Here is an 11,947-nt window from a genome sequence, read left to right on the forward strand (position 1 = left end):
TAATTTTCAGATATCAAAGAAGACTATTACTGTTAATAACAGTGAATTTTACTTCCGCGATACACCCTCTGTGATTTCAGCAGGTGCAATAATGAATGTACTCACTTTTAGCTCATCACATTTGAAGAGCAGGTCTCGTTTCTTCAAGTATCGAGTATTAATTAAAAACATTAATATTAAAATTAATTATTATACACTACAAGTTAATTAATTTGTTCCAGATTAAAACAGATTTTTTTTTTTTTTGGTTGAAAAATTAATTTTTTTTTTTAATTTTTTAAAGCCGCATAAACTACTAAGGTTTAGTACTATTTAATAATACACTTAAATATTAATTGGTGTACGCCAGATTTGAACCCGGTCCAATACTTTGGTAAGCAAGGGCCGAACCCGCTAGGCTACTGCGCTCCTAAAATTAATTTGTACCATCAAGATTAATAAAAATAAGGTAAGTTAAAAAATTAAATTATTTTTAAGAATACAGATTAAAAATTTTCTTTATTTATTTATTTATTTAATTAAAAATAATTCTATGTTTCACCGGAGAGTTGTCGTAACATAACAGCATTCGACATAGAAAATCCCATGAGCTGAAAAAATAAATTGAATTGAAGTTTCAAAATAATTAAACCAAATTAAGACTTACAGCCTTAAATGTTTGAACCGACAGAATGTAAAACAACCCCCCATTGAAGATAATTGGTTTTTGAGCGCACATTACCCCAAATTTTATCATCTGATTTATTTGGATTGTCGTTCGTCGGTGTTCGCCTCTGAATTCGGCTTGGTAGTTAACCATCGGCTGTTCCCAATTGCAGGCGTAGATCGCGTCTGCAGTTTTTAATCCCTAGAATTTTTATTTTTTTGACAATGTTCAAAATTTAAGAGAAAAAAAAAAAAAAACTCACTAGTTCTTCAATTCTTGTCGCTAGAAACGAAAATAAGAACAGTTCGACGGTGACTCCTGACCAGTATTCCGCCATGCTCATTAATTTCATTATGCATTCAATGCTAGACTATAATAATTAGACTGTGTTTATTTTTAAAAATTTTTTGTGAATCTTTCGCGTAATTTATTGTTTTTTTTACAGTAATTTTTTACATTAATTTCAATCATTGAAACTTCCAAAGAAATCAAACAAAGAGCCACTGTACTGTCGAAGCACAGTAAAAAAACTGAGTAACTGGATACGATTTTAAATTTGCTGACGAATCTGAAAATTTGGTAAAAATTTGGTCAAAGTTATTAAAAAATTTTTTTTTATTAAAATAACACACAATAAAATTTCTCGGTGATGCAGCAAACAGTTTCTTAATTTTTTTTTGAATTTTTGGGCTGGTAATTCACGATTAGCGGATCTAAGAAAATGTCAAATTTTTGTTATTATTATTATTATTATTACGATTTTTTCCAGTTTAAAATACTGCAACTAATTTTTTTTTTTAATTTTTTCTACTCTAAATAAATAAAAAATTTTTTTTTTACAGAAAATAAATAATCAAAAAATTTATTTTTGGAGTAATAAAAAAAGTAAAAATTAAAAAAAAAAATTACAGTAGCTGTATTTTGAAATGAGAGGTGATTGCAGTCCAAAATTTGGATCTATTACCTCAAAATAATTAAATTATCTTTCTCTTTGACCAAACTCTCATTCAAAAGCTGAAGATTGAGCGATATATTAACCAAAAAAATAACATTTAATATATCGCTAGTCGCCATTTCAATAGACGTAGTCAGTGCGCTGGTGAGCTGAAAAACAAAAGTCAAAATGTATTTGTAATTACTGTCAATGATCCACGGATAAGTTCCCGGATAGGGCAAGTTTCTTGTGTAATTTTCATCAGTCACTTTTACGATATGAATATTGTAATAATCATAAACGACGGGGTTCAAGCACCACTGAACGACTCCAGAGAGACAAATAAAGAACCATATTCTCGTAAATTTCATCATTTTGTCCTTGTAATTCATCAGTTTGGTGATGTACTGATAAAAGTCTACAATTCAAAATAATTTTATAAAAAAAACCGGCCCATAACCTGTTGAAATATTTTAATTCTACCTTTTTCCGTTTCGTTGTAGGTGAGACAAATCCTGTGACAACGCTTCATCCTCACAAGAATGTCCTCAATGTCGTTCATTTTGATGATCATGAAGATCCATTTGAACAATCCAATTGAATGAAATAAAACCGGGTTCAAATTAGCTGCAAAACTCGTCAAGTCATAGCTGTTTTTTATTGCAATTGTCTCGGAAATGACAAGCAAAGAGCTCAAAGTCAATAAAATAATATTCAGAAAAATATTTATCAAGTTTTTAGTCCTTGATAAAGTAGAATTTTTTTTCCAAAATTTTATATGACCAATAGCGTTCAAAATATTGTCTATAAATTGCTCATAATCTAGCGAAGAATTTTTCCAATTCATTTTCGAATCTAAAAAGTGTATTATTTATTTTTCGCGAGTGTAAAATTTTTTCTTCCCTTTTTATTCATCGTACCTCCTTCTGTATACATGTAAGTAATAAAATAAGAAAAGTACCGTAAGTACTTGCACTACCGATTTCGTGCCTTGTCGTACATATACTCCTGATAAATGTACACTCGACAATTACGTACATTACGTCATACACGTTTGAAATTCTCTGTACACTTACAACTGTTGCGTGTACTTAGCAATTGAACTTTTTTTTTTCACAGGGGTAAAATTACAACAACAATAATGATAATAATAATAATAATAATAATAATAATAATAATAATAATAATAATAATAATAATAATAATAAAAATTAATAATTAAAAAACAAATATTTTTTTTAATAAAAATATTAAATTTTATTTAAAAAATTGTAAATAACTTAACAAATTTTAATTTTGAATTTGAAGATTATTCGTGAGTGGCTGTAACAAGACTGACAGAGTGTACAACCTTGAGAATTCACCAACCCATGAAAAAATTTGTAAAAATGACTCCTTGTAAGTCGAAACTCTGCAAAAGTTTTACTCTGATATTATAATAAGAATAAGTAAAGGTATAATTTAATAAGTTGAAGACTTCTAGACAGTTTCATTGTCCGATCGAAGGGTCTTATTATTTAATAGTCAAGCGTTAAGTTAAGTTAATACTGAAACCAATTTAATCGAAAACTTCTGAATAATAGAGTAATACTGTAATTTATGGGGAAGTTTGTACGGCGTAATGATAGAGTCATTTTCTGACGGCAAAAATTAAATATTATTCGCTACAAAGTTTCTTGTGAGGGGAATATTATTATTGGTAAAAATAGAAATATGACAGCTGGAAATTTTCTATCACTAAAAATGTAGTCAAAGCTTCAGTTACTTTCATCAGAATATCTTTGTATATTTTTACGCAATTATTTTATCAAGATTTTTGATGTTGTGTAATAGTAAGATAACATTAAATAATTATTATATAATTGTTTCAGATGAAAAAAAAAAATTTATGAGGATTTAAATAAATTTATCGAGTGTTGAGTGTACATAAAGGAAAAAATAAAAAATGCAAATATGAAACGTGGAATAGGAATTAATATATACGAGGAGGAAAGTTGCGGAAGGCGCTCGCTGGTAAGTTTGTGTTTTTAATAAAAGTATTATATAAAATAAATTATTTGATTGTTTTTATCATTAAAAATATTTTTGACTGATTGATTTTTGATGCTAAAAAAAAATAAAATTCAAAATTATCAACCAAAAGCAATTGAATTAATTTATCAAAATTAATACAGCTTGATAAATAATTTTTATTTAATACATTTGTGTTAATAAATAAATTCTATGTTTCTTCAGAAAGTTGTCGTAGCACTACAGCGTTTGACAACGAAAATCCCGACAGCTGAAAAAATAAAATCCAAAATTTTTTTCATCAAAATGATCAATATTAATTGATAAAAGACTTACAGCTTTGAATGTTTCTAGAGAAAGAATATAAAAAAGTCCTCCCTGGAAAGTAATTGGTTTTTGAGCTCGCATCAAGCTGAAGTTGATCATTTGATTAATATCGAGGATCGTTTGACGATGATCACCAGTGAATTCGCCATCGTAGTTGGTCATCAATTGCTCCCAATTGCACGCATAAATCGCATCTGCAGTTGTCAGTCCCTTTTTTGATCAAAAAGGAGAATTAAGTACGAAGGTACAAAATTAAATGTTTGTTGTTAATAAACATTCACCCGTTCTTCGATTTTTGTTGCGAGGAATGAAAATAAAAATAAGTCCACGGTTACTCCAAACCAAAATTCTATTATACTTGTTAATCGCACGACACATTCTATAGTTGGCTGTAATTTTTAATTTTTATAAATCATTTATTACAAAAATTGATTTTTAATTCATGAAAAATTTTTTGATATGGCCATTTGTCAGAAAAAAAAATTATTTTCTTTAATTTATAAGCCAATTATCGTTTTATATCAATCAAAAATTAATTAACCTCTTCTAAAAAGTCAAAAAATGATTTTTATTTTACAACTTATATATTTTGAACCTAACTCTCTTATATTGAGAAGATTTAGCGACCATGCGCCACCTGTCGGATATTTTCAACACTAATTTTTAATAAAAAAATTTATTCGGGCATATCAAGTCATTTAAAGCTAAATATAGACTTATATGGGCTCAAATATTGCTTTATATGGCAAATTTTTATAGTATAGGCCATATTAAAAAATTTTTTCATAGATAAAAAGAGAAAAAATTTAATTACTTTAATTTTAAACATTGCAACTACAAACGAAATTAAACACAATGCTACAGTAGTGGTGAAGCATAAGATGAACACTGATTCGCTGGATAAATTATTCAATTGATCGACGAACCTGAAAATTGTATTTTAAATAAAATTTTTTAAATTTGAAAGAGTAGAAAAAATTTATAATACTTTAAAATTTCTCGGTGATGAATTAAGCAAGTCCGTAATTTACTTCTAAATTTTTTTATTGCCGTATCACTGTCAGAAAATCTGAAATGCCATATTGTATATTTTTCAGTATTAAAAAAAAAAAAATTGATTTTAGGTTTATTTACCTCAAAATAGCAAAATTTTCATTTTCTTTAACCAAAGTAATGTTCAAAAATTCAAGATTGAGCGATATGTTAGCTAAAAAAATAACATTCAAGACATCGCTAATGACCATTCCAGTAGACGCGGCAATTCCGCTAATAAATTGAAAAGCAAATGTAAAAATATATTTTTTATTGCTGTCAACTTTCCACGGGATAAATGCTTCAAAAGGCAAGCTTCGTGTGTAATTAGTAGTTGGAATTTTCAAAATATAAATGTTGTAGCAATCATAAATAAGAGGATTCAAACACCACTCAATTGTTCCACAGATACAAAGAAGAGACCAAAGTTTAGCAAACATTATCATGTCGTTCTTAAACTTTTCAATTCTCCGGCTGTATTCAAAAAATTCTACAACGATACATCGGAAAATTAATAAAGCAATCATTGATCAAAAATTGTAATTAAAATAAGAATACCTTTTTGAGTTTTGTTGTAACTTAGGCAAATTTCATGACAGCGTTTGATTCTTATGAGAATATCTTTAACATCGTCTGATTTCAGAATTATAATCACCCACTTGCACAATCCAGCAGAGTGGAACAAAAATTGGCACACACAAACTCCAAAACTCGTAAGGTTGTCAGTGTCTTTGGTTCCAATTGCTTCCGAAGCACAGAGCAGCACGATTAAAGCCAGCAATGTTACATTCAGTGCAGTGTTTACTATAGCTTTGTCAAGAGATAAGGAATTTTTTTTCCAAAATTTTGAATAGGTAATCGCATTGAAAATACTATCAATAAAATCTTCAAAGTCCATTCGGTTGTTTGTCCAACCTAATTTTGAACCTATAAAATTTTTAAATGTTTGATCTAAAAAAAAAAAAAAAAAAAAAAAAATAACAATTATTTTTTAGTGCAAAAATAATTTATTTAGTTTCAAAAATTCAAAAATTTTTTAAAATGTACAAAATTTATTTTTGCAACACTATTATACTAATAAAAAAATAAATTTGATTTAATAGAAACAATTTTGACTCAAAAACTTGATTTTAAATCATGTAAAAAATTTTGGAACTGAAAATTTGACTCAAATAATTTTTTTTGTTAAATCAATTTTTTTTATCAGCGCGTACTCTGTTGGTACAATTGAGATTATAAAAGAGGTTTCGTATATACTTTCTTGTTCAACGCCCAGAGTACCTTCTCTCGTAACCACTTAAGTAAAGCAAAAAAAGTACCGTAAGTACTTGCACTATCGATTTCACATCTTATCTTACATATACTCCTGATAGATGTACACTCGACAATTACGTACGTTACGTCATACACAATTTCAATGTACACAAAAAATTGCGTGTACTTGATACTTACGTATGAATGAACAAATACAATTTTTTTTCATTTAAATGACGTCATTTATTTCTACATATAGCTCGATAAAATGCGATACTTACACGCTGCAAAATAACAGATAATAATAATTGTTATCAATTAATTAATTAATTATAAACTTACATTTGCAGATCCTCCATTTGTATAAGACATTTTGAGATTATTCCATTTCGGCTTTTGCATCAAGACTGACAAAGTGTGCAACTTTAAAAAGTCAAAGACCTCTAGCTTTGTTCTAACGATTTTTGACTTGACTTTTTTACAAAACTTTCAAAGTCATTACGAACTTTATAATAATAATAAGTACGATTTAATATAATGATATAATAATACGGCACTTTATCGGGGAATCCCTGGTCTAAGAATTGAGTTGCGTGTGATATAGAGGGACACATATTAATGTACAAACAGAATATTTTATAAGGTAATATTGCGACGTCACGAATTGCCGATATTAGTCTAAATTACAAAATTATAGACTGTTATTGAGACATTTTCAGTGTAGAGAGTCGTTTAGTTCCTTCTTCAGTACTTAAGCAGCAAGACGTTCTTCGTTAATAATTTTTTTTTAATTAATTAAAAAAAATTTTTTCTAGTTTTAAAATTTATAAAAATTTTTTTTAATTGAAAAAAATAGAGCTATAGAAGACTCAGAAGACCGAGTAGTATCTAAAGAAAGAATACTGACATTAGTGAGTTACTGTTGCAAAATATTTATATAATCAATGACAGTATTATCAATTTTTTACCTAAAACATTAGTAAAAAATAGAAAAAAAATTAATGAACGTATAAAACAAAGAAATTTATGCAATAATCTCTTATCAATACAACAAAAGTATTTAATAATTAAAATAACTATTTCCTGCTAATGTTTTATGAAATTTCTATCATCCAGAAAAAATTAATTATAAAAAAAATTTTTTTTGACAATAATTTAATTTTTTATATTTCACCGCTGTAACTTTTACGTTTCACTGGAAAGTTGCCGCAGTACGACGGCATTGGATAAAGAAAATCCTGTGAGCTTTAAAGCGGAATTTTAATTAAATTAATTTTTAATTAATTGTGGTGTGAGTTAAAATTTGAAGAAAAAAAAAACTAACAGCTTTGAAGGTTTGCAAAGACAGAATGTAAACATTTCCTCCCATAAAAACAATCAGTTTTTGAGCGCGCATCAAACTAAAAGTTATTAATTGATTTATTTTGATTATTACGCGTTTGTGTTCGACGGTGAATTCGCCTCTATATTCGATTATAGATCGCTCCCAGTTGCAAGAATAAATTGCATCTGCAGTTTGTAACCCCTGAAAAATTCAAAATTACTTGTATATTTTTTAATTTTAATTTTTAATGAATTATAAGTTATAAGTGAAAGTAAATTCAAAATTTGACAAACCAATTCTTCAATTGAAGACGCTAGAAATGTAAAAATAAACAATTGCAAAGCAATTCCTATCCAATATATTCCCATATTGATAATCTTCAATGCACTCAATACTCGACTGTGAAATTTTATTTCAACAGTTTATTTGAATTAATAAAAATCAAATTTTCAAATATTGATAAGTGAAATTATTTACATCAATTTTCATCGCAGATGCTTCTAAAGAGACTAGACACAATGCAATAGTACTGTCCAAACAAAGTATGAACATCGGATAGCTCGATACTTTGTTTAATTTTTCAATTAATCTAAAAATCATTCACTCTATAATTTGAATGTTCAAAAAAATGGTTAATAAAATTTATAAAATATAAATCATAAGTATAACCTTACTCAGAAATCTCTCGATGATGCATCAAGTACATCTTCAATTTCGTCCTAGCTTTGTGAACATTAACTTCATTCCTGTAAAATTTTGAAAATAATCGTTGCCTAAATTTTTGAACAAATAAATTTAATTCAATAGAAAAAAATTTTTTTTTGAAGAAATTCGTTGCTTTGAATTGAGCAGAAAAAATTTTGAATTAAATTGTGTTGGTTCAAAAATTTTTTTAACGATTCAAAATAAAATATATATTTTTATTTATACCTGACAATCGATAAATTGTCCGTATTTTTGAACAAACTTTCATTTAAATGCTCCAAATTGTAGTACACATTAACCAAAAGAATTACATTGAGAATATCATAACCCGCTATTTCAAGAGCCGCGGCAATCGCGCTAACATACTGAAAACCAAAAGTCATTACATACTTTGAAAAATTATCAACATGCCAACGAAACAGTCCAGGGTAGGGTAAGTGTCTGTTAAAGCTCGAATTTATCATCTTTTGGTCGTACATATCGTGATACAGGTCATTCATTATCGGGTCCAGGCACCACTGATTGACCCCGTAGACAAGTAGGATCAGCCAGATGTACACAAACTTAATCAAATTTTGCTTGTACTCCAACATTCTCAAATTATATCGATGAATTTCTACAAAAATGTGTTTCAAAAATACTAAAATACTAAAATACTTTTCAATTTTTTAATTTTAGCTAGTACCTTTTTCACTGTCGGTGTAGTTCAAACAAAGCCTGTGTCAACGTTTCATTTTGGCTAGAATTTCCTCGATATCATTCAGCTTAATCAACCCGAAGCACCACTTGAGCAACCCGTTCAAGTGGAAGCAAATTGGGTTTATATGCGCAGCGGAACTCATTAAGTCGTAGCTGTTCTTAATGTCGACAGTTTCCGAAATAATTAGCAGGATACTTAACGTTAACATTGTTACATTGACAGAAATGTCGAATAGTCTTTGGCCTCCTGTTGCTGCAGTGTTTTTCCAAAATTTAACGTGACTCAAAAAATTGTGGTTATCGTCTACAAAATTTTCAAATTCTGACCGGTCATTTTTTTTAATCATACTTACAAGTCTCTAAAATAAAATAATATTAATTCTTTATTATTTATAAATATATATTTTAATTTATTAAAACTCACGCTTCAATTTTTCTATGTACAAAAAATGAATTCAATTTATTTTTAATTATTATTAAATAATTAAATTTGTTGGTAATTTTTCAAGACATTTTTTATCGATTTTATTTTAATTTTGCAAGAAATAAAATTCAAATTTTGAAATTTAACAAAGTCAGAAAATTTTGTGCTTTAAATTATCAATTGAAATATATATATATATATATATATATATATATATATATATATATATATATATATATATATATATATATCAAGAGATGTTTCTACGTGTTAGTGCAAAAAATACTTTTAAGTATTTTAAATAAATCTTATTTTATTTTGGTAATAATAATTAAATTAAATGAATTCTATAATTTAATAAAAGTATTTTATTATTAAAAAAAAAATTGAATACATATATTTTTTTAATTATAATTAATATTAATAAGTGCAAAAAAAATTATTATTAAAAATTAGATTAAATTTCTTCTTTCAGCAGATCTTAAAGTAAAGTGACCGCTCGAGCGCGTGTAAAGCTAAAAGCGACTAGAAGCTAAATAAGCCTACACATAATACTCTCTTGAGCTAAAAGCGTAGTGGCTTAAACCGGGCGAGGCCCTCGTTTTCGGGCGTATCGAACGAGAAATTCCTCTACCCCGCGACCTGCCTCGCCATCCTCGTGGACCCGGAGAACTCTACTTTGATGATGGTACCCTGCCGCCAGCGTTGTCCAACGCGTTGCCAAAATTTGGCGATGATTGATGGCTATTACCCGGTGGGCCAACTCATCCCACTGCTACCCCATTCTCCACTCCGTTTTTCATTTTTGTTTCTTCTGATAATATTACCCATCTATACCTTCAAACTGCATCTTGATCCGCGAGTTATTTTATGCTCAATCCAAACACAGGAGCGTAGCCCTGCAAAAATTCCCCCGTTCACTATTTTACTTCGAAAAATTTCATTTCTTCTCAATTTTATTTCTTCTTTTCGAAATCAAAAATTTTCCAATTAATCAATGACTTTTATTTTAATCTTCCAGCTGGAAGATTAATTGCCAATCAGAGCAAGGAAAAAAATATTCTCCGGACCCGGGCCTCCGATCTCAAGGCTCTGGCTCTGTATTTTATTTTCCAAGTGTGATTTAATTAATACAACACACTTGCAAGAAGATTAATCAGCGCGACTGATCGCCTAGACGTTCATTGAATTCTCTGATCGAATGGCAAAAGAGCTAGCACTTAGAAAGGCGGAGAATTGGCTCGTTTAAAAGAGCGAAGCTGAAAAAAGAAGGAGGTTCATCGACTATTGGGAGGAGGAAAATGTGAGAGACTTGCGAACGATTGCAAAATTCAGGTGAGCTTGCATCTCTCGTTGATACTGAGGCTGGCTCTTCGCTCCGCTGTTTTCCGTTCCCCAAGCAACATACACCGCTCTTTATTAACAACAATTAACATTCATACATTGTTTATCCACCGGCACTTTTTACTATAATAAATAAAAAGTTATTTTAATTAAACACTATTACTTTAAGTGGGTACCTTCGGCAATCGACCCGTACTCTACATGGAAATTCATCAGGAAATTATACTCAGCAAATGGTTATTACCACTCTACCTATTATTAATCTCATTAATATTCAATTAGCATTTACTATTCCCCAATTATCCTTTCAAGCGACCACTTAATTTAATTGATATTTCTTCCGACATAAATTATCATTTTTTTATTTCTTCTCGCCCGCGAAAATTGTCACAGGTAGATAAATAAAATTTTTTCGCTAAAATTTATAACAATTTTATAAAATAGTACGGTAATTTTTTTACCCAGTAATTTATTCCCCAAATAAAAAATAAAAAAAAAAAAACGGGTGTAATTATTTCCTGTCAACACTGAAGAAATAAATGTTATTAGTTTACCGAAAAGAAAAAAAAATTAATAAGCAGATGGAGAGAATAAAAAGTTAATTGGTGGGTGGATTAATATCTTGTTGTTTTTTAGGTTGCCTCTGGTCGCAGTTGTTGCCAACAAACGGCCGGCCATTGGCGTGAGTTTGTACCAGGAGAATATGAAGAACAAAGGGAGATTTGCACGTTATACTTTTTGCAAACCACCGGCTCGGTGTGTAAGTGAGTAGTATGTGAATAACATTCGCAAATAATTTGCTGCGCTTTATCACGAATCGGCTCTTTTATATTCCTGCAATCCTTATATTAGGATTTACCCGACTTCGGTTATGTTTGATGCACCATTATCCCTTTGATTACGGTAGGTTAGTTGCATCTAATGCGTCACGGGTTTCAACGTCACTACTAGTGACGTAGGTCTAGTATTTCGCATGGCCATTCGGATTTGCAGACATTTTTTTAACCAAGCGCTAGCTGCTGACTGTTCTACAAGGATGATATGAGTGTAAGAACGCAGCACAGAGCTTATCGATCTGTCTGGGTGTAAGTATTTGTTCCGCAGATTGCTGATATCGCTATCTAAATTTTTTCCTTTTTTTATTTTTTGATTAAAAACTTTTTTTTTCTCAAATTAAATAAATTTTATTCTTCATATAAAATGTATTATTTATCAAACTTGAATTAATTCTATACTTTAATTTAATTT

At 29.0% G+C, this 11,947-nt stretch overlaps 2 protein-coding genes and 1 pseudogene across 2 annotated transcripts; all 3 read right to left on the reverse strand.

The window, feature by feature from the left end:
• Positions 1-625: 625 nt before the first annotated feature.
• Positions 626-2,427, reverse strand: LOC141529855 (uncharacterized). The gene is made up of 6 exons (XM_074246572.1): positions 2,064-2,427; positions 1,611-1,998; positions 1,279-1,359; positions 1,103-1,214; positions 909-1,016; positions 626-847 (listed from the first exon to the last, which is right to left on the reverse strand). Exons 1-6 carry the CDS (start codon positions 2,425-2,427, stop codon positions 626-628), a joined length of 1,275 nt encoding a protein of 424 aa, XP_074102673.1.
• Positions 2,428-3,579: 1,152 nt separating this feature from the next.
• LOC141529821 (uncharacterized) lies at positions 3,580-5,847 on the reverse strand. The gene is made up of 6 exons (XM_074246536.1): positions 5,508-5,847; positions 5,052-5,439; positions 4,906-4,986; positions 4,732-4,843; positions 4,199-4,306; positions 3,580-4,127 (listed from the first exon to the last, which is right to left on the reverse strand). Exons 1-6 carry the CDS (start codon positions 5,845-5,847, stop codon positions 3,831-3,833), a joined length of 1,326 nt encoding a protein of 441 aa, XP_074102637.1. The 3' UTR covers positions 3,580-3,830.
• A 1,519-nt stretch (positions 5,848-7,366) lies between these two features.
• On the reverse strand, positions 7,367-9,278 carry LOC141529856 (uncharacterized; annotated as a pseudogene).
• Positions 9,279-11,947: the final 2,669 nt, after the last annotated feature.

This window comes from Cotesia typhae, unplaced genomic scaffold (assembly GCF_013202065.1).
Source record: "Cotesia typhae breed Kobodo isofemale line unplaced genomic scaffold, CoteBio_Ctyphae contig_48, whole genome shotgun sequence".
NCBI lineage: Eukaryota > Metazoa > Arthropoda > Insecta > Hymenoptera > Braconidae > Cotesia > Cotesia typhae.

Excerpts from the sequence above, each read along its gene's own strand:
- LOC141529855 (XM_074246572.1), bottom strand. The coding sequence starts at position 2,427 with ATGAATTGGAAAAATTCTTCGCTAGATTATGAGCAATTTATAGACAAT. Across the intron at positions 1,999-2,063 it reads CTACAACGAAACGGAAAAAG|ACTTTTATCAGTACATCACC; the intron begins GTAGAATTAAAA and ends TTTGAATTGTAG. Across the intron at positions 1,215-1,278 it reads CATCACCGAGAAATTTTATT|ATTCGTCAGCAAATTTAAAA; the intron begins GTGTGTTATTTT and ends CCAAATTTTCAG.
- LOC141529821 (XM_074246536.1), bottom strand. The coding sequence starts at position 5,847 with ATGGACTTTGAAGATTTTATTGATAGTATTTTCAATGCGATTACCTAT. Across the intron at positions 5,440-5,507 it reads TTACAACAAAACTCAAAAAG|AATTTTTTGAATACAGCCGG; the intron begins GTATTCTTATTT and ends GTATCGTTGTAG. Across the intron at positions 4,128-4,198 it reads CAACAAAAATCGAAGAACGG|GGACTGACAACTGCAGATGC; the intron begins GTGAATGTTTAT and ends TGATCAAAAAAG.